The sequence below is a fragment of the Gopherus evgoodei genome, chromosome 1 (assembly GCF_007399415.2).
Source record: "Gopherus evgoodei ecotype Sinaloan lineage chromosome 1, rGopEvg1_v1.p, whole genome shotgun sequence".
Lineage (NCBI taxonomy): Eukaryota > Metazoa > Chordata > Testudines > Testudinidae > Gopherus > Gopherus evgoodei.
The window spans coordinates 144,616,172-144,639,364 of NC_044322.1; the positions used below are offsets into that span (position 1 = coordinate 144,616,172).

Here is a 23,193-nt window from a genome sequence, read left to right on the forward strand (position 1 = left end):
TACCTGTGCTGATCAGATCTTCACGCTGGGCAAACAGGAAATGAAATTCAAAAGTTCACAGGGCTTTTCCTGTCTACTTGGCCAGTGCATCTGAGTTCAGATTGCTGTCCAGAGCGGTCACAACGGTGCACTGTGGGATAGCTCCCAGAGGCCAATACCATCGAATTGCATCCACACTAACCCTAATTTGAATGGGCAATGTCGATTTCAGCGCTACTGCCCTCATTGGGGAGGAGTACAGAAATCTATTTTAAGAGCCCTTTATGTCAACAAAAATGGCTTCGTTGTGTGGACGGATGCAGGGTTAATTTGATTTAATGCTGCTAAATTTGACCTAAACTCCTAGTGTAGACCAGGCTTAAGTGTAGAGGAATATGGGAAACGGAAGATGCTATTGTGAGAAGTTAAAGGTAAGTTGGAGAAAGTGTGTTATGGGAAAGTAAGAGTTAGCAAAGATATGACCATTATGGTTTCATTATAACTAGTTCAAGTGAGGTTTTCAATGAGTGTTTTTAAGAATTGTAAATGTTTTGTTGAAATGCTATCTGTATTGATAGTAAGGGAAGGACATTTATGCAGTTGTCAATTTAAATAATGTATAATATAAAGAGCCAATAAGGTTGTGGAAATATACTTATGACAAAGGGGAGTTTAATGTTAATTAGCAGTGTTATGAAGCATAAAAGGTAGTTTTGCTAATTGCATGGGAGTTCCAATTAACATTGTGTGGGCGGGGGTGTTTCCAGGATTATAAGGTTTTACAGTACAACATTCTTGTCAGTGGACTGATCACCCACTGATACACCATTTCATCTTTGAATGTGAATATTTGGGTATGTGGTAACTGCATGCCTGTCTGCCTAACTAATTATCTTCCTTTTGAATAAAGTTCAGTTGTATCACTAAAGTGTTGCCTAGTTGTCCTCGCTAAATACATTTTCTGTAACTGACCTAGAAGTTTGAACCTGAAAGCTAAGTTGGGTTTTCTTTTTATCTTTAACAACTTAATATTAAATGGGAATTAATTAAAAGGTTACACACCTACTAATTATGGGTGCCTTCTAACAGAAGCTATACTGAGGCGGAAAGAGAGTAAAATCCTGTTTTCTGCTCTTTGAATAATTATATAACTAATATATAAGAGATGGCTGCTCCCTGGCCTGAAGACAAAACACGAGACAGCAGTGCAGGTGAGGGAGGAAGCAATACTGAAGACAGCCCCACAGGACAAACTCCTGGAAGAAATGGGTCTGAAGGTGGTGAAGGCGGGTGCTTGGCGTACAGGAAACACAAGGCACACACTGCAAAGCTGAGAGTGGGAGGAGGGTTGGCAAGGAGCTCCTAGGAGAGATGACTGGGAGGTGGATGAGTTTAGCAGCAGGGCAGGTTGGAATGGCTGGTTTTTCAGCTTATTTAGTATCATGGCTGTAGAGAGAGGAGATGTCTACAATGGAGCCACTGGGGTTAGAACATTGGCTTGATGGTACCCAAGAACATTCCAGTAATGACTGGCAGAGCCGTAGTAAAATAAAGATGGCAAGCTGCACTCTCTGTTGTATTTCATTTATTTTTCCCCATGGAGCTTGGGCTTATAAATAGGAACACAATAAAGCAACACTTGTTAAAAATAAAAAATGAAACCCAGCGATGGCCAAAAAGTGCAAATCACCATCAGTATGTCCAGGAGATGGTGAGGAGGTTGGTTGTCTTCTCTGTGGGTGGTGGAGATTGTGCATGGAGGGTGGTATCCATACAAAGAGAACAGGCGCTCAGGCTTTGTCTTATCCCAAACACAGACCAGACATCTGGTACAGGTATATGGCTTTGTCACTTGGTAAACCACACGTGACTCTGGGAGCAATAGCTAAGCTTAAAATGAGGTCATTCTGGTGAGTGTTTCTCCTGTTTCCCGTTACTAGCCAAGCAGGTTAATTTTCCTCCAAAACTTTACTGAACAGAGGGCATTGTTTTAACAATAAAAAACCCACCAACCCTGACAGCCTCCATCTCATTTGGACAGGGCTCCTTGGTATAGACAGCACCATAGAGAGCAGGCTGTTCTCACTGTGGAGGGGTGGTTTGTGATAGAGAAATCAGAAGAACAAACAAGCACACCCCAGGGATGAAATTACAGTAGCTCATTGCCTAAGGCGGACAGGAAGGTTTTAATCACACCATCCTCTCCCACAGGGCAGGTGACAGCCAGACACTGGCCCTCGTCATTCTCACTAGTGAAAGAAGCAGTGAGTGCCCCTGGTACCATAATAGCTGCCAGTTGTTGCAACTCTGTAAAGGAACTGTTTGTGTCTCCAGAAAACCAGTTTCTCAGCAAGGATGTCTCTCCTGGAGAGAGAGTCAGATAAGGGCGCGGCTGAGGTTGCATATGAAAAATCAGCTAGGCCTTCTTAGGTGGATAAAGGAATACCTGGCTATCACGAAAAAACCACAAGGCTGGCTTGGGGGCCTGGTGCTAGGGTCCCTCAGTGGCCCACCTGGAAACTGCTGAGGATGGGGCTCACTACCAATAATTTCTAACTCTGCAGGGCAAGGGAATGCAGCCAGAGGGTAAACTGCTGCCAGTATCCTGATATACACGAATACACACTGTGCATTTACACACCAACACCTGTTTTTCACAAACTCCTATTCTTGGTGCCTTTCTGAAATGTTACTGCTAGTCTGTTCTTCATGGGCTGGAGCAGAGTCCTCTTCTTTTGCTAGCTGATGTCTCATCCTTTTTAATCCCTCTGCCTCTCTCTCCTCCCTACTAGAGCTATGTTGTCCTGTCTGTACAGGAAACCAACAAAATGAAGAATACTAAAATCTACAGTAACTTTCACCCTGTGATGTGCTCGCAGCATGAAGGCAGCAAGTGAAGCAGTTGACTTTTGGCTAATGTTGTCCAGGCCATCCCTTGTTCTGGCTACCGTGCAGGCTGCAAATTGGAATGTATTGCAGGTGTGTATGCCTTGCTGGTTGGGTGCCCAAACCACTCAGTGGACTGGATGGAGAAACACTTGACATGCTGGCATAAGAACACAGGTATGTCCAGTGCAGCAGCCTCTAGAGCAGTGGTCCCCAAGCTTTTTACCTTGCACCACTCTTGGGGCCAGGAGTGGGGATGTGGACTGGAGTAAGGGGGCCAAAGCTGGGGCCATAGCTAGGGTCGGGGGTGGGAGTGGAGGGGGTGGCACTCCCTCCCTGCCCCCACGGGGGCTGCCCCCCCATGTTCCTCCGTGCCCCCCTAGGGGGTCATGATGCACAGTTTGGGGACCCCTGCTGTAGAGATGGATGGAGCAGATCATTTCTCTGTAGTGCTGTCTGATCAGTTTCTAATCTCATTTTCCAGGTTGGGAGGAACGTGGGAGTCTGATGAGAGGTAGTTCAGTCAGCCACAGAGCTGCATGTCACACAATCCAACAGCCCCCCCCACTTCCGGTCGTTGCTCATCTGGCATAGATGGCATATGAGGGAAGTCTCATCTCATGCTGAGCTGATAGGCTGGTGATGTCAACATGATTATGTAAAAAGGAGAAAATTTCTTAGTTGATGTCTTTGTGGCTCCATTAGGGATATGAGGATGCTCTGAGGGAAGGAGGGAAAACACCAGCATCCAATTCTATGTATAAAGTTTCATTATTTTCCAGTTGGGCTGCCAATGTTTGGATGTATTAAGGGCAGTTGCCAGGAGGCAGGTAACCTGGATCCCAGACTGGGAATGCATATCCATATGTGTGCATGCATGTACTGTATACCTATCTGTAGAACATACAATGCATACATGCTTTTGTCTTATTTAGAGAAATGCCAAAAGTTTTAAGGTTGATCTGATTGATACACGGGATGGGCAGAAATGCCGTTGCATAGACAGTCGATTGGTAACTGACATCTCCAAAGGTGTGGTAGTCCCTGGAGAAATGTGGCTGAGGGGCTTTGGCTCCAGTTTATTCTTAAGATGATCACTAAAATAGCCCAATTCGTTTAAAATATTTTTTGCCCAGACAAGAAATCCCAGCAAGGACATTCACTGTCCTACGCTGCAGCCTTCAAAGCAATGTTGCAAAGAAAACCAGGTCACAACAGGTGGCTTCTGAGGCCCTAGGAACAAGGAGTGAGATTTGCTAAAGCAAATGGGATTCACACTATATTAATCTTTGCACGTGCCTTGACAAAGGCCTGGTCAGCAAACATTCATTCAACTCAATTTGTTCAATGCATCTGCAGCGCCGACTGGCCAGATCCCCGTTGCACTGGTTTAGTTTTTTGGTGGCTTTTTTTATTTTGAAAGAAAAAAACACATTTCCTGTACTGGAGAAGCTTTTTGTTGCTGTGACGAGACCTCATTGCGCTGGGAGGGCTCAAGTTTAGTAGGGTGACCAGAAAGCAAATGTGAAAAATCAGGACATTTTTTCCCCCAAAGGTTGGGGGGGAGGGGTATAGACTCATATATTGTTGGGTCACCCTAGATGCATGCAGAGTCCAGAAGTGGTTAAATTGTCTCTTCACACAGTGCTGCTGCTGCGCACATGCTCACTCAGTCTAGCTCAGGGGCTGAATGATCCCCTGCAGTACAAATTCCCCAAGTTTCTTGGCTGCCCCTAGCAGCTGCAGCAAGTAGTGACTAGTGACAGGTACTTACTCCAAGGTCGTGTGTCAGTTAGTTGTCTGGGTGTGTCTGAGCCCCAAGAGGAAATGGGGCAGGGGTGAGCTGTTCCTGAGAACTCGTTCCTTGCAATGCGCCACTCTCCTTGCAATGCTTTTTCCTATAGCGCACTCGCCTCTGTCAGAAACAGCTGTTTGTAGTTCCTCTCCTCCCCGCCACCTGCATGTTATATGAGTGTTCGTACTTTTTTTTTCAAATTGTTTATTTTTCTTTACTTCTCATCCTCATCTCCTTCGCTCATGCTACTGATGGAGGCCGAGGCCACTTTTGGAGAGGAAGGGGGTGATGCTTTATTGAACAACCAGGGGGAGGGCGGCGATGGAGAGCGGGATGGAGAGCGGCCGCGCGTTGGGCTGCTGGTTGGGCTCTGCCTCGGCGACAAGGCCTGGAGCATTCGGCCACTTCGCTCCTGAAACATCTGTTTCTGAAAAGCAGTTTGAAAAAGAGGCTGTGTGAGTCAGGCACAACAACAGGGGGCTTGGGCCCTGTGAGGCCAGTTGGGGACAGTTACCTGCATAAGGGGAGAGATACTTTGGCCTTCAGGAAAGGGAGAGGCTTAATCTGCATTTCTGCTCTGAAATATGACCAGTCAAAATGGCACCTGGAGTCCCCTGTGTTGTTGCCTCTCACTCATTCTGGGCAAATGCTCACACTTTACAAGCCAAATGGTTTTGGGACGCAGCAAACTAGTGTGGATGCGAAAGTGCTGCTGGGAGCTTTCCAGATACACTACACATTCTGCAGGTCTCTGAGGGGACATTGAAGGCAGAATTTAGTTAGTTGTTCGGTTCCTGGGTGAGCCAGAACAGACTCCGTTTCACTCCCACTTAGCTGGGCTGGCTCCACAGTACCAACAGGAGTCAAAGTCATAGAAATGTAAAGCCAGATTGGGCAACCCTGGTGGTTATTCACAGAGTCGTTCCTTGGGTAGGGTGAATTGGGGCAACCATCCCGCGGGCCGGTGCAATTGGCTAGCAGGGTCAGTCCCAGAAGTGATGGATTTGTCACTTCCACCCCAGGCACCCCCCTAGGGACGGCCCTGGTTATTCACATCTGAAGTCAATGGGACTGCGCTTATGTTACGTGTATACAAACCGGCCTTTATTTTGTTGTTGTAGCCAGCAGAGATGACTCTGGATACACATATGGGGTGAAATCCTGACCTTATTCAAGTCAGTGGGAGGTTCTCTAGTGACTTCACCCCTGGAATGGATCTTTTGAGCAAAAAAAAAAAAGCCACATTTTGATGGAGTTGCTTTTCAGAGCAGCAATGTACTGTTAAGTTTGTTACAAAGGAGATGTGGGGCTTAACTTTTCAAGGTGGAGTGGGGAAGGTGCTGTCTGGGCTACTTCTTGTGGAGCTCTCACTGCTGGCTGAGTCATTGAATTGTATTGGTAATTCTTTCAACAGCTTTCAGCTGAGCTGTGCTCTTATTCAGAGCAAAGTGTAGGTCAGGTATGACCATGTGTGAGCTAACACATTGTAACTAACATGTTTCTGAATAGCAGCATAGGCAGGGTTGACACTTTTGACAACAATGTTAACAATCTTGGCCACTTCTGGGGTTCCTTTTAGGATTGGACCACAACCCACTAATACGGTTTGAAAGGTGTTAAACCCTGTTTACACCATTGTTTAGAAAGATGGTTAGTTACCGTGTTTGCTCACACATGCCCTATATTTCTAGTCTGCCTGGGAACAGAGCAAGTGGCTGCTTGCAGCCAGAGTTCTAATGAAAAGAATAAGGCCTTTTCTACATGCAGAAGTTGCACCACAAACCTACTAAACTGGTGCAAACTCTTATTTTTGGCTAAAGAACCTAAATAAGCCCAGTTTAAGCCAAAATAAGTACGTCCGCACAGCTTTGGCACCAGTTTAACTAACATGATTTAAAAGCACACCTTAAGTTTGTGCCCCGAGGCTTCCTCCTTCAAAGTATTTCCATGCAAAATAAGAAGAGTTCTTTCTAGCTAACAGTTCTACACAGCAAGGCAAGGCCTTGTCAGCCAGATCTTGTCCCACGAAACTGCGTGACTTGCCCTTTGCCAAATAGCTGCAACTTCATGTGGCTGTGTTAAGCTTTTGGGTCACCTTTTGTCACATGAAGCTGGTTTTCTCTCTGTCCAAACTCTGAGCCCTTATTGCTGCTAGAACTTCTCCCGGTCAGAGCTGGACAATAATCTCCAGCTGAATCTCACCTCACCTTCTCATGGCTGGCTTCCACTGCTACACAGCAGATGGAAATGTGTGTCCCCCTCCTTCTGAGTGCTAGAGTTCTATTTCTGCACATGTTGAATACTGGCTGGATCTACACACCTAACCCCAACACACACAACCCATACAAATACAGATGAGAAATCTTAACAAAAACCTTGGGTTGGATTTCATTTTCCATTGATCTAAAGAGGAATAACTGGCAAGGTCTGTTATGATTTAGTTTTTATTTTAACTTTCCTTTGAAATATGCGGTACTTTCCAGTGCTGGAGGCAGGGTATGGGTTAGATGAATGAATGACCTGCTCTAATATGGCACATCATATGTTTCTAGTGCCATGCATAGCCTCATGGCTGAAGTACTGGAATATAGGAGATCTTCTATTTCAGCTCTGCCCCAGACTACTTGTGTGATTATGTAAATTGCTCAGTCACTCTTTATTCTCTATCGAGAATAACAATATTTCTCTATTAGACAAGTCATAGGGCTGTGAGAAGGATAAATCTATGGGTGTGTATGAGGTGCTCAAATACTATAACAATTAGCATGATAAAAAACCCATAAGTAGCTAATGTGCCGTGCAATGTTTTGAACATTCACCTTGCTGAGTATTTTCTGATGTGCTTTTCCTCTTGGGGGACCCAAGAATTCCATGATTTTTCTCAATTTGATTTTTTCTCCCAAGTCATCAAGATCTTGTGCTGTGGTGACCTTCCTTCTGGTCAAGAAGGTTGGATGGCTCCCTTTGAAGCTTATCAGATCTACTACAACAGCAGCTAGAGGCATTGCTGAAATGAATGGAAGGCCCTTCTGAGCTCTGGAGACTAAGCTAGTTTCTTCCACCATGCTCCTGATTGCTACTGGCCTAGGGAGTGAAGTACTAAACTAGAATAACAAATCTGAATTAACTCCAGAGCCCCCACACCAACCTTATATTTTATCTTCTATTTGAATAGAACTCTGAAAATTAATTTTCAATTATCAACTTAATGTCACACTCTGCCTTCAGCTGCAAAACCAAATGGCAGAAGAGGATACAATCTCAGTAAACTCAACTTCAGCACAATATTCAGGTTGGTATTCCCACCCCCACCCCATCCTGCAATGGCCACGTGTCCATACTCCTGTCCTGCTTGCTAGGTCTGAACTAGTCAATGCTTTGTAAATCTCCTGAGCTAGCAGGAAGTTCTTGCTCTTTGCAGTAGCTTCCAGCCTGCTAAGTAGAGGACCAGTTCGGGTAAGAAAGGGTTAATAGTGGTAATGGTCCAATGCTGTCAGAATGTAATCAATGCTGGCCAAGATCCCAAGCCTGTAGCAGCTCAGAATCAGTGGCAGTAGCAGGCCCAGTGAGGGGGTTTAGTGTAGACGGTTTAAGAGAAGAAAGTGTTGTGGTCTGGCTCTGTAAAGCATTAGTGCTGTTGGTGCAAGAGTCTTTTTGTTGGGTTTAGGAAGCTCTGTGGGGCTGTGCAAAAGTTGCATTTACTGTGTATGGAAGTCTCATTTTCTTTACAGAATAAAAGTGACCAGGTAAAGAACCTAAGCATTGTAAAACTCCCTCTGAAGGGCTGCAGCTGCTGCTATTTGAGCTTCTGCTTCTACAATACAATATGGACATTTCAATGGGGTCATATGTGGGCTTCAGGGTCCAGATTGAAAGTATATTGTGCACTAAATATGGGATCCTTGATTTTGATTAGACTGACCATAAACTGTGGCAGTATGACTGACTTCAGTCTCTGGCCAGTCAAACATATTCCCAACAATGATCAGGACTGCTCTTCAAACGCCGAGACGTCCCTGTTGGGGAACTGAGCTGGCTGCTCTTTAAACTAGTTTCCTATCATGTTGCTCCATTTCTGAGGACTTTTGTAAGCATTTTTATTTTTTAAAACATGGACCTTTTTGAACATCTTTCTTCAACTAGCACAGTTCAACCCAGAGCACCAGAGGATGTTATACTCATACCTGCCAGCAGCTTTGTGCATGGAACTTGCTCCTTATCGGCTTTACATTGTACTGCGCTATACAAGTGTGAGATTGCAAGACAGCTTTCGGTCTGGCTCTTTTCCTACAGTTTTATAGCACATTCACCATTATTGTATCACAGCACCTCTGGGACTCGCTGAAGGAAATACATTGTGTATAAAACTATCTTGAACAAATTCTCCAATGAATTCTATCCAACCTTTGCAATTCTGAAAAACAGCATTTTGACCTTTTCCTGAAATTGTATATGATTTTAAGTGGGTTGTCCAGACCTCAGTTTATATTTTAGAAAAGGGATGCCAGCACAAAGTGTATTATTTCACAAATAGTAATTATAATAATAGCATATTAATAGGATGCAAATTACTGATCTAGGAATATAACATGCCTATAACTATTCCTGGACTTTTAATGTCAACATTCAAAGCAACGTCTAACTAACACTGATGTGGCAAATTAATGTTAATAACAGTTTTGACACTAATAGCAAGTTATCATTATTAAAAAAACCAACCAACTTCCAGTTGCCAGGCTGAAGATGATTTTTGAAAACACCTCAGTTCACTGTCACTAAAGCTTTCCTTAGAACAGGGCCAGCTCTGATTTCACTCTTCACCAGACACTTTTATGGGACTTTGATCTGCAAAAGTCTCTGATTAAAATTACATCCAGTTTCCTACTCTGCATCTGCCATCCTAAATCAGAGGGCCAACAAATGTTCTTTAGCAGGAGTTTTAGCCTAGTGCTTTTCACTAAGGAATTTCAGTCTATAAAAATGTCTAATGTTTAAGCTAAAATATTTCTCAGTAGTTTTTTTTCCTAGTGCTTAGAGCAGGGAACTGAGTCAAGGCCCTAGCCTCTATTCCTACCTCAGCCAATGACTCAGAGCATGGCCTAGTGTAGTGCAGATGCCACTTATCTTGGAAAAGCAGTTTTGCCAGTAATGTTTATTCCAGCCACATGAAATAAATGATACCGGCAAAAGCACATATTTGCTGGTATAACTGCTTCTACACCTGGGGCTTTTGCTGGCACAGCTGCATCGGTCAGCTCGCATCTCTTCACACCCCTGACCAACAGAGCTATGTCAGCAAAAGTTTGTAGTGGAGACCTGGCCTTAGGCACTTTACCTAACAAATAAGACTCACTCCCTGTACTGAACAGCTTACAATCCAGTTTTAGACACGACACACTAAATTAGAGTAACAAACGTGGGAACGAAAGAAAGGGTAGGCCCAGAGGTGCAATAATACAAGTCTATTTAGAGTCACATGCATACACCTTACTGGTGCCACTCTTTCATCTGCATTTGTACAGGGGAGTTGTGAAGCTTAATTAATGAATGCTTGTAAAAGCCACTGAGATCCTTCAATGAAATGCACTAGCAATGTGAATCAATAAGTTGTAAGTGTATGTTGTTATTGTGTTCTATAAAAAGCAACAACAGAAAATATTTCATTTGTTCATAGTCAGTTTTCATTATACGCAAATCATTCCTTCTTCAAGTTCATATTAAATCTGTTTCCTTCACTGTAAAATGAGGGTAATAATAGTCCCCTCTTTTGTAAATGACTTTGACTTCTAGTGCTGATAAGTTGTATGGCAGACCTAGGTATTATCATCATTATTATTATTATTATTAAACTTCTTAAGCTGACTGGTTGCATCCATTTGTGCTTCCTCGCAAAGGAATTATTAATAAATAATTAAATCCTCGCATATGTTGTCAGCCACTTGACCCACTTTGAATTGAATGGAAGCTGCATGACTAAATCCTAATGTACCTTTGAATGAGCCCACATTCTCCTGGGGTCATGCTGGTGGACCACTTGCTGGTTATGTACACTGCTGCTCTCAGTTCCTTTGCAATTTGTCAATGGGAAGACTGTGGCTGGATGAGTTCTGTGTTCATCAGCCTCTGCAAAACACTTACACACATGCATAACTTTAAGCATATGAGTACACTCATGCTAAAAATTATGCACGTGTGTAAGGGCTTTGCTGGATCAGGCTCTATATGACCCAGAGTAAAGAACCCTTTGAACAAAATGTAAGTTCATAGATTTGGTTAGAAAAGACTCGATAGTACCTTAATAATAACGCCTGTGTCAGCTACTGATTGCTTTTAGAATACTATTGAGTTTTGCAACTAATTCCAGTGTAACGTAAGATTTGGGACTGGAAGAAGAAAGATCTCTAGGTGTGGCGTGGGATGCAGTCTCTCTGGTGATCAGTTCCTGGGGCTGGGTGTCAGACAATCTACTCCTGATTGTTTCATTAACTCATTGGGTGATTTTGTGTGACTCGGTTAATCCCTCTGTGCTTCAGTCTCCCCAACTGTAAAATGAGAACTGTAAATAACAATACTATGCCCACCTTTGGGAAGCGTCTTGAGATTTCTGGATGAAAGTGGCTGGGTCAATTGTTCACAAAAAGTAATGACTTACGAAAGTGCATCTTGAAGCCTGGCCTAAAATGTGTTTCTCTCTGCAGGCATCCCTATGAATCTGACTGTTAGGGTCTGAAATAATTTCTCAGTTAAAATTATGGCTACAACATGACCATTTTTATATTTTTTATGCTATTTTAAAACATTGCCAAATTCAGATTGTTAATGTTTCCCTGTCTCTTTATTGCCATTTTCTGGAGTATAAGCTCTTCCTGATATAGATGCATAACTCCTATTTATTGATGATGGGGGGAGTGTAGAGGTTGGAATAGGCCTTAGTGTATAAATGTACGTATCTGTTAATACACACTACTACGTAATGCAGTCTTACACTGTTACATACTTTGGCACTACATAATGGTAGTGCCTTTTTAAAATACAAATGCAGAAATTCGCCTGAAAAAGACATTGGAAGTGGGAGATGTTTGCACTGTGGTTCTGGTACATGTTGGATGAAATGAGTGGAATTGGCACTGACCTGCTAGACTGGCTTTCAAAACAAAGACTGCAGCAAAATAACTTGCTATGGGTCTGTGTTAAGAGAAGAATAAATCAAAGGCAGACAGAATTCCTGGAATGAAGTACCTACCCAAGCTCCGTCGGGTCCAAACAGCTCTAAAAAGTTGCCAATGAACTCTCTGGACTTCTCTTCCCATTTCTGAATGAGGTCATGGCTCTTCTCTTCCACCTTATTTACAAATTCTTTTGATTTTTCCTCTACATTTTTCACTTTTTCTTTCATTTTGTCTACCTGGTTCTGAAAGCGATATTTCTTTTCCTGTTTGAAAAGTATGTGTGGATAGACAAAAAAATTATCAAGTGGGTTTGGGGAAAGAAGAAAGCTTGTTATTTGTGCTTAAATACACAGGGCTTTTTCAGACTACTATCGTGTAATAGTTTAATATGTAAATGTATGAATGTTGTGAAAATATTTATCATTTAGTGCTTATGTGTTATGTTCTGCAGTAGAAAAAGAGAGCTCTAGATATATTAAAATAGGGTGTTCTTTAAAAATGTCAATTTAGTATTCGTGCAAGTAAAGAACTAATACTCCAGGCCTGTAGCAGGCAACATGCAAATTTCCCCACACTCTCTTGCCAGTGCATCCCAATACTGGCTTGCAGCCCTGATGTTATCCCAGTCCAAGGTATCTCCTGTGAAGAGATCTCTTCAGAACAGAAGAGAATCTTCATGATTGGGGTTTTGGATAATCAGAGGTCCCCTGATTATACCTGGGAGAGGTGTCTAGGCCAGAAGACTAGCTGACCAAACAGTTGAGGGGTGGAGGGAAAGAAGGGGCTGATCAATGTCCAGAGATCCGCTCAGCTCATCAGAAGAGAAAAAGAATGGGCTCTCAGAGCTGCTAAATGCCTCAGATTCAGAGCTTTAGTTTTGAAAAGCTTCTAAACTCCTCAGAAGTACAGCCATTTATGCAGAGCTTAAAGTATCTGTGGGGCTGAAGCTCTGTCTCTGGAGATCTTATGAGTTCTGTAGGAGCAAAGCTTCAGTCAGGTCATAACCAACTTTTGGCAGCCTGGGAATTTTAGGTAACTGGAATTTGAGTAAATCTGGATTACGCAGTAATTAACTAATTAATTTTCCTCTAAGACAAATGTTCTTTAGCTCCACTATGGTAGCTTAAACTATAAAAGTGCAGAGAAGTGGGAGTGTAAATTTGGCATCTTATGACTCAAGAGGATCTACTTCCTATGTATAGCCAGAGTCATATTTTCCTTGCTGGTCTTGTTAGCATTGCAGTAAGGTGAGTGTCAGATGGATTTTATTCTAGCCCAAGTATCATCAGTAGAATTGTTGAAGTCCAGTTGCAGAATCTTTATTAGTAGTGAGGAAGAACAAGCCAGAAAATACACAGCTTGGCTTCCAGCTTCCAGTTTGAGTTTTCGGGGTTGGCATTCAGAAAACATTTTGTAAACCTGTTAAGTAATCAGATATGATATGGAGTCATTGGGGTCTTGATTTTTCAGATGTGGCCATGCAAATACATACACCAAAATATGTGAGCATTCAAACATGTGATTTACATGCACAATTCCCACATTGCAGATGCAAATTAGTACTTGTGCTTCTGGTGCAGCTAGTTGGTTATCTGCATGCATAAATATTCAGTTTGAGCAGGCAGTTATGGTAAGTACACAAATTAGGCACACGTGCATACGCACGCAAACACCTCTGAATTTTTAAAATTAGCACCATGGGACAATGAAAAAGAAGCTGTACAATGCCATTTTAGAGCTACTTTCAGAGTTGACATGTGCTTCAAAGTTTACAAGTTCTAAAATATGCCCAGACTTTCACTAAGTCATTTTTATGCTAAACATTTAATGGAACTAGTAATTGCATTTTATCTTAAACTCAAAATGTTAGCACCTCAAAGCTATAGCTGACACAGAAATTCAAAACAACACAGGAGCATTTGCTTTGCAGCTTAGTAGGACTAGCCAAAGAGGCTAAGTCAGGATAACCCCCTCACCCCAAACCCCACCGTTACATAGGCAACCAAGCCTTAATTTAGGAACGCCAGCATTTTCATTTTCTACTGGTGCCCTTTTATTTGTTCTGAAACACTAGAAGCCCTTGGAGAAGAGCAGAGCCTCTCCTGTTTAAACTGCTGTAACCCTAGGCCAGCAGGGACTTCAGAATGAATTAGGCTAGGTCTACACTACAGATCTTGCAGCGGCACAGCTGTAAGGTCTCCCATGCAGCCGCTCTTTGCCAGCGTGAGAGAGAGCTCTCCCGTAGGCATAATTAAACCACCCCCAACAAGCAGCAGTAGCTATGTCAGCAGGAGAGCATCGCCCACCGACAAAGCGCTGTCCACACTGGCGCTTCTGTAGGTGTAACTTACATTGGTCAAAGGTGTGTTTTTTCACACACCCCTAACTGACAAAAGTGCTCGTGTAGACATAACCTTAGTCTCTAGAAGTGGGGTGAAGAAATGCTGCATGTGCTATGCAACAGTAATAGCCTCTAACCAGTTAAGGAACGGATTTGATGAGCTCCAAAGCCAATTCATACCCAATGTTCCTCTGTCAGAATGATGGCTGCAGTACTGATCCTCCTGCATGGATAGTTACAGCAGGGAAAATATGGGGGAAGCCTCTAGGCCTACAACAAGGAGACACAAGATACCCCCAGTTCCACCTCAAACATGAACATAAAAACTAGCAATACAGTAGACCTGGGTTGAGAATGAAGATTCAGAGGGAAAATCTAAGGATCCCAAGGATCCTCCTAAATTGGAGTGACTGATAAATCCTGAGTCACTGCTTGCATTAAATTAGTGAGCCCCTTCATTATGTGCCATATACAGCTCAGTCAAGTGGGAAATAGAAAAGCCAATGCTCCAAAATGAAATATGAAACAAAGACAAGAAAAATGGCTACATCTGTGTTTCTAACTCCAGCTGAGAGGTGCATATTACAAAAAAATAATCTATAGACTCTGATTTATTCTGTCAAGTACATGAGAATTGTGCCACTCAGCCTGTCATTCCTTGGCTTGAGAAAGGACCAGATTTACAAAGGTACTTAGGTGCCTAAAGAGACAGACAGGCATCTAGTGGGACCAGTGCTTAATTTGTGATGAAAGAGGTGCCAGGCTCACACAGTCTTTTTACTTTTTACTGATGCGGCAAGCCCGGAGGTGCTGGGGCTATGAACCACCAAGCCGAGAGATGCTGGGGCTCAGCCCTGGCAAGTCCTGACACAAATTAACCACGGAGTGGGACTTAGTAAAGTACCTAATCAAGTTAGGTGCCTAACTCCCACTGCAAGTCTCAGAGTCTAATCCAAGGGTAGGCAACCTATGGCACGTGTGCCAAAGGCGGCATGTGAGCTGATTTTCAGTGGCACTCACACTGCCCAGGTCCTGGCCACCAGTCCAGGGGCCTCTGCATTTTAATTTAATTTTAAATGAAGCTTCTTAAACATTTTAAAAACCTTATTTACTTTACATACAACAGTTTAGTTATATATTATAGACTTACAGAAAGAGACCTTCTAAAATGTTAAAATTTATCACTGGCACACGAAACCTTAAATCAGAGCGAACAAATGAAGATTCGGCACACCGCGTCTGAAAGGTTGCTGACCCCTGGTCTAATCCAATACACGCAGACTGTCCTCATTGCTTAGAAAATATTTAAGGGGGCATTGTCCTCTTCAAAATGACATGTCTGTCTGAAATAAGTTTGTTTGCTGGCGGAACAAATAACACTTCAGATTACTGGAAATGAAAATTTGGATGGAGAAAAATCTCCCCCGCCACCCCCCCCCAGCTCCCGTTGCCTACTTTGTGACCTGATAGCACTTTATTTACAGTTTCGTCTGTTGTTCACATGGCTCTTTGACACAGCAAAAAGGGGGATAGAGAATTAAAGGAAAAGTAGGAAAATATAATTGCAGTCCCACAAAAATTGCCAGCGGGACTCAGGGACAGGTGTAAGACTTGACAATACTCTTGACTCATTTTTTATCAAAATTGGCTAGATATCTGCTTAAGTGTTTCTCTTTATAGCGAAGTGCTAAAGTGAGGGCTAATGAAATAAATACAACTATCCTGCACATAGCAAATAAATGGGAAAAGTACATTTTGTGATGCATTGACCTTCCTTTAAAATTTTTCCTCATTAACTAGCTATAGTCAATCACAATGTCGCTTTGTAATATGGCACAGTGCGGAGGAGCATTTCAGCATTGTCACTTTCACAGGGCTATGCTGCTAAGACTTGAAAGAGAAAATGGAGGAAGGAAAACGTATGTGTCCTTCACATCTTTACCCTTTTCCTGGACAGTACAGAGAGGTCTGTCGTTAGAAGCTGCTTAATTTGAAATACTGCATCCTCCAGAGCAATCCTCAACAACCTCTGAGCTTTTATACTGGCTCTCTAATTCATTCCGTTCTGCTTAGGTTTTGTGACACATGTTATATGACTTGACACACTGCTCTCTGACTTCTGCAATACCTGTCAAAACAGCGACTCACAGCAGATTTTGTTTCCCCCCTGGGCTTACACTGGACCCTTTACACTTACTTTAACACCTTTTTTTTTAATGTAATTGCTTTGTAGAGGAAGGAAACTGATAATGAAGCTTGTGCTTTCTATGCCTTTTCCTTCTAATCTCTGGCATTTGGCCATGTCACAGCAACACTAAGGGGGGAGGAATAGCTCAGTGGTTTGAGCATTGGCCTGCTAAACCCAGGGTTGTGAGTTCAATCCTTAAGGGGGCCATTTAGGGAACTGGGGTAAAAATTTGTCTGGGGATTAGTCCTGCTTTGAGCAGGGGGTTGGACTAGATGATCTCCTGAGGTCCTTTCCAACCCTGATATTCTGTGATTATATGAAACAAAGTCAAACTGTTGGAGAGATCATGACTGTCTTCCCTACATGATTAGCAGCTTTTTTTAGTGGTAGTGTTATTAAATTAGCAGCAGCTCCATGAGAAGTATGCAGTAGTCTGGAAACACAATGGGAAATTGGGAGCACTGGCTTTACTTAAAGAGCTACAGTTTCCAAGAACAATGCCAAATGGTATACGTGAAGCTGATACTTGCCAGGACTTCTTAAAAATAAATCCCAAACCCACCGATGTTCATTTTTCTCAGTTAGTTTTAACCAACTCCTGCCCTGTTCCATCTCCCATTTCAGAAGCACAAGAGAAAAATTAGCGTATCTTAACTTGGGCTTCTAATGGAAACCCTATCAGAAGAGGGAGAAGAGAAGATGTGCTTACTTACATTTATAAAACTAACATTCAGCTCTTTGGCGGTATATCCTCTTTGGAGGTTGCGTCGAGCATAAACATCATAGTCTCGTACAATTCTAGTAATGATGTCTGATGTTGAAATACCTTCAGTTCTCTGTGTTGGTACAAACATTCCTGGTGAAAGTGGAAAGCAAAGAGAGACGAGTGACATGACGAGATATTGCAGCAGTTAGGCTAGGATGCATGTTTTAGCATGAATGCTCCTGTGGTTAAGGTGTGTAATTGGGAGCTGAGAGATATCCAGTGAAATTTTGAAGCTAATGGGAGTTTTGCCATTAATTTCAATGGGCCCAGGATTTCACCCATGTGTTCTAATCTTGGGTCTGCCACTGGTTTCCTGTATGACCTTGGAGAAGTCATTTAGTTGCCTTGTGCTTCATTTTTTCAACCTGTAAAACTAAGATAATATTTGCCAACATCCAGTGTTATTGTGAGGTTTAGTTGGCCGTCTGTGGCATTATAAGATCTTTAGAGCTTATATTTTATTCTATATTGCTGTTCTCATTCCCTTGGGTTCTTTGACTCTCTCGTATAGCAGAGATTCTTCATTACGCTGAAGGGGGAGTACAAAGGAAGTGTTGTTTGCTTGTACTCTTTCACAGGAAGAGGAAGTACAACCGGGATGGTGAAGAGGGCTACTTTATTATTACTAGCTTATTTCCTCAAAATATTTGACTAGTTTTTAACTGCTTGCCATTAAGACTAGCTCATGTGTACCGTTAAATAAAGCCAGAGGCAGAAGCAATATTAGCAGTAACCATGAATACATCTTCCGTACAGCATTCAGTGAAATAATGCACACCATGCAAAGAAGAAAACTCAACTCCCAGAGCCAGTGTCTGGCTTATGAAGTATAGATGACTGTGTTAAGCATTCCAAGCTCTCTACCAGGGATGGGCAAACTAGTTTGCATAAAATAAATTCTACTGGTCAACCTGGAAGAAGAGTAATGGCTTTGATAGTTCAATGTGAGTTAACTGTGATTAATCAACAGCCCTAGTAATGACCTAAGTAGGTAATGGAGATTGAGGTTAGGCCATCCACTACATGAGTCTTGGGCCAGTGAAGCTCAGGTTTCATAGTTCCACTTGGAAGGGAGAGCAGTTTTAAGGCACTGTTAGTGAATGATTCACAGTCCATAGTGGCATTATGCTGAGAAAACACTATTCTCCCTCCTTCAACTCAAGAGTGTCGTAGAGATGGAAGGATATGTAAAATGTTACATAATAAAGGGAGGAGAACCTCAGGGCATTATCTGGCCCAGACTTATGTAGACCAGATAGAAATGCAAAGGGCACCCACTTGGAGGGCCAATAGAGAAACCATATCCAAACAAGCCAAATAAGGCTCTGTATCCAACCATTTGTTTAATAGTTTATATATGAAACTGCAGGTGATACGGGGTTGTGAGGCTGGATTGGAAATAGTTTTGTGAAATAATAGTACTTACTACTTAATGTCTTAAAGGATTGTACAAATATTAACTAATCAATCCTCACAATGCCCGTCTGAGTTAAGTAAGTGTTGTTAGCCCAATTTCACAGGGTTCAGTGAGGGAATCAAGAGGCAACAGCCTCTTGTGATTTAATGATAAACACATCATTTCCCACCTCGATATTCTAATTAATATTCTGCTAAACAGTTTTAATCATTGTCACAATACTCTCCCTAGCATGCTTTTCAGAATTGCAGCAGTTGTTAAGGAAGCTATTATGGGAAGCAGTAAAACATATCTAAGCACAGGTTAGAGCTAAGAGAATGCCTGGAAAAATACTGCTTACAATTGTTTTAGCTTAAATTGTATTTTTAGCCAGTTTCACAAACAGACCCTGGCATGTAATATTGGTAGCAGAGCAACACTTATGTTTCTAAAATGAAAATGGCTCTTTATTAAGCGAACTATTTGCAGACATGCTGCATCTGCAGCTAGCATTCTAGCCAGGTGCACACAGACTGACTTCTTGGCACCTCCTCTAAACCCTCCCTCTTGCAACCAGTGTTCCTCCTTTCAAGTTCCATGCAGGCTGCTACAGAGCTGAAATTTTTTTATAGTCTTAAACAAAGCTGTCTTTACGATAGAAGATCAAGAATCACCCTTCCAACCAGCTTTTACCTGCTGTCAATCTCTGTTACCTGTCCCATAGTCATTTTGTGTGTGAATCTTTTATTGCTGTCCAAGGCAGTTTGGTGCAAGAATCAAGTGCAAAACATCCACCAGAGATCCACAATGAGGATAAGAGTGGATGGAAAAGGAGAAATCAGCCCTTACTTTTCTTAAAACATGAAATTTATGCTGGTTAGTCATTTACTGAATGGTCTTAATTGTCACTAGCTAAACAAATCATATTACTGACTGGGGCATATGTAGGACAGAACCTTGCAAAACTGAGAAATAAAATTAATCATGGTTCAATACAACTTTCTGATATATTGCATTTCTATAAATCATCAGTTACAGAAAATTAAGGATTTTCTGAGCCCACTGCATAGTTGTTTTAAAACTATACAGTTCCTTTCTGTTAAGGTTCTCCTCATTTATTAAATCTGGTTGTCTCCTTCTCTTCCATTCCCCTCACCTGTTCTAAGGCTAGTGTTCTTCAGCATCAAACCTAGCCTCCTTTTCATGGTGTTGAAGACTCAATTTGCTGCAGAAAACCCGGAAGGGGCGGGGGTGCACATCGTGAAGAACCTATGTAAAGGGCTATACAATCCCCATATACAGCACTGCTCCCCAACAGCTCTTTATGTGGCAATGTGAAAGGGGTGGTGGGGCTAAGGAAAGTGAGAAGTGAGTAGGTTCACAACCATGCAGATTCATTAACCAAACCCCCCAGACCGGGAGGACTAACTGCAGTAATAATGCAGTAATAATGCCAAGGATATCACCTAAGGAGACCTCAAAGCATTTTACAAAGGAGGTAGGTATCACATGTGGGAACAGAGGCACAGCGCAATGAAATGACTTGCCCATGGTCACACACCAGGCCAGTAGTAGCGCTTGGAATAGAACCCAGGCCAGTTCTCTCTTCACTCAGCTATGATGTTCCACAGTCTTGGGGAACAGATTCCATCTCCTGTTAGCCCGTCAGAGACCCCTAATACACATCTACTTACTTCAATTATCTATCGAAATCCCTTAGCCAGAGCCAACGTGAGATTTTAATGTAAAATAAAATCTGCAAGCTGGGCCGGCCACAGGAACAGGAGAGGTGGAGTGCTTGAGAAACCTATGGACACAGCGCTGATTCCAGCTACAGATAATGGCCATTTAAAAAAAAAGCATAAAGGCTTTTTCTGCTCCCTTTTTAACCAAATGTACCTGAGACATCTACCTGAGGTTATAGGGGAAGAGTGCAGTACGCAATTGTACCAGCAACCCTTTGTGATAGGGACTAACCTTTGAAACCTGACCTAGGTTATGTAACATAGGTGAAGAAGTTTCAATTTCTTGACAGAACTTCTATGTGTCACACCTTTGTTTTATAGTAATAGAGAAGTAAGTGCTGGCTCCAGGCAGCAGCCCCGGAATTGCTAGATTAGCCCTCACTGTCAGCGCTTGCCAAAGAGTGATTAGTAATGACACTGTAATGTTTGACTAATATGCTGTTAATCTGTTCATTTTTGACAATGTGAATTCCTCAAGGAATCAACACATAATTAACCCATTGGTCACTGTGTATTGTGTGTTCTCCTCTGTTCCCAATCCTCCAGGGTTGCGAGTCTGTTATAGCACCCCTGTTATAGCCTGGTGCTTTAGCTTAATCATAGATGCTCGTGCTTTTAGCTCACTACAAGGTAATAGTTATCAAACACCGTGAGCGTTTCACTTAACACTTGCAAATTACCAGATAGTAGATTCTGACATTCTAGAGAGATGTGCACATATTGATGTAGGCTGGGAAGAGGGAAATGTCTCATGTGCCTGAAACAGTCTGCTCCAGAGAGCTGTGAGAGGAAGGTTTAATTGCTTCCATCTTCTGCAGCATTCACTGTGTTATGATAGCTGCTCATGATAAAGAGGCTTTTGACACCACAATGGTTTAACTTTTTCTCACAGGGCCCAATCCAGCTCCCATTAAAGACAAATACAAAGAGTCCTATTCACTTCAGAGTTGGACTGGATCCACTGTCTCTGAACCCACAGATCACACGGCACATCATTTGTCTGACATGGAGGAGACATAGGTGCAAGAGAGCAGATGCAGCAGATATAGTGAGTCTGCGAGCATCACAACAGTAACAGAAGCCAGCAAGGCATTTAAAGGATTGATTTTTGTAAAAAAAAAAATAGATGTAGGATGTAGAAAAAGGGTGACGTCCTATCGTGATAACCTTCATTTAGAATGGCAGGTGGAATATTCTGTCAATTGTCTGACTTCAAGGTGACATGTGAAGGGGGGAAAATGGGTTTGTGCCCTTTATTTTTGTTGCTTTATGATGCATAAAGAAGGCTTGAAAATTGTATTTGTTTTTTTTCCCCTTACTGATTTTTGTAAAAAAAATTGAGGCCATTTCTGCCTATATTCCATGGCAGATGCTATGGATGAGCATACTTGGGGTAGAGGCAGTACAATATAGACCTCCCAATGCAGATCTAGTTTACCTGAGTACTGATTAGACACTATGTTGCTGGGTACTAGAGCAATAAACAGTTTTTTAAATATATTTAAATATCTTTTTGCTAAAGAAAAGGAGAGGGAAAACTGCTGGGAAATAAAATCAACTGCAGGGCTTGTACAAAAGTTGATGTTCCTACAGCAATGGGAGCTTTGCCCATACTGCACATTGGTCAGATTTTCAAAAGAGGTCCTTGCTCTTAGTCGGAATGCTTCAGTGTTCAGCACTTTTGAAAATCCAGCTAGACATTTAGGTGTCTGACTGGGATCTGAGCTCTTCTGAAAACCTGGCCCATGTGTTTGTACATGCTACGCTCACCCAAAACTATGGAAAAAGAACAGTATTGAGGTTACCAAGTCACGCACTTAAACGTTAGGAAATGCCAGAATTAAGGTTGTCTGTTCAATCTTTATTCAGATCTCTTGTTCCGTGGACATAGTTCAATTCCTATGAAATTCTGCCAAAAACCAGGCGGGTTTCCAACAGAAGCCTTCCTGTCGGCAGATTTGGGAACCTTTCTGGTTTCCTGCCACTTCTCCCACTGGCTTCTCAGCAGCCCGTGTGCTGGACTGGCAGGGAGCCAAGAGCCTGGAAGCCCCAGCTCTCAGTTCCTTAGCAATCCAGGCTTCCAGACTTCCCAGCATGTCAAATTTTAAGTCCCTGCTCCAAAGTATAGGGCAGGGGTTCTCAAACTGGGAGTCAGGACCCCTCAGGGGGTTGTGACATTATTTTGTGGGGGGTTGCGAGCTGTCAGCCTCCACCCCAAACCCCGGCTTTGCCTCCAGCATTTATAATGGTGTTATAAATTAAAAACACTTTTTATACATTTAAGGATGAGGGGGTCACACTCAGATGCTTGCTATGTGAAAGGGTCATCAGTACAAAAGTTTGAGAATCACTGATATAGGGGCACAAGAGCTTCTCAAAGAAACAGTCACTAGAATTTATTAACATGGGCAAAACAATGTGCATTTCTCTAGCCTTTTTCTTGGAAAAGGCCAACTGTTTTGGCTGAAATGTTTCAAAAAAAATTCAGCCTGAGGCAGATATCTTGTATGGAAAGCTTCAGCCCATATGATTACGGTTTGACAACATTATGAAGCAACCAAAACCATGGTCTTATAATGGGCAGTGTCAAGCAACCTTCATAGTAGGTGATGCTACCAGTTTTGCCTATAATATCATTGTGTAACGTATTGTATACCTTTAACAGCATACACATACAAATCCATACTCACTCATTAGCTATCTGTCATAAACTAAACAGTTAACAAGAAAAAAAGAAAAGAAAAACAAGATAAGAAAATACCATATTCTGCAGTGGTCTTGATTCAGTATTGGATTATACCTATAGCTGCAAGGTCCTGGTAGTGAAAAGTCAGCCTTAGAAGGAATGAGGACTGCCATGGCACAACCACCAATGGCCCTGGAGATGGTCAGCAGAGCCCCAAAGAGAACAGTGTGGTTGAGGACTGG

The 23,193-nt window shown here is 42.4% G+C and overlaps 1 protein-coding gene across 5 annotated transcripts in view; it reads right to left on the reverse strand.

The window, feature by feature from the left end:
• Positions 1–1,575: 1,575 nt before the first annotated feature.
• Positions 1,576–23,193, reverse strand: part of PCYT1B (phosphate cytidylyltransferase 1, choline, beta) — a 46,721-nt gene continuing 25,103 nt past the window's right edge. For 4 of the 5 annotated variants that reach the window (XM_030575142.1, XM_030575170.1, XM_030575161.1 and 1 more), the window contains 3 exons: positions 17,072–17,214; positions 11,904–12,092; positions 1,576–5,087 (listed from right to left, as the gene is read on the reverse strand). In XM_030575142.1, coding sequence (XP_030431002.1) covers positions 4,875–5,087; positions 11,904–12,092; positions 17,072–17,214 — 545 coding nt within the window. In that variant the 3' untranslated portion in view covers positions 1,576–4,874. The remainder of the gene's footprint in view (positions 5,088–11,903; positions 12,093–17,071; positions 17,215–23,193) is intronic. The other variant, XM_030575179.1, reaches the window with a different exon arrangement.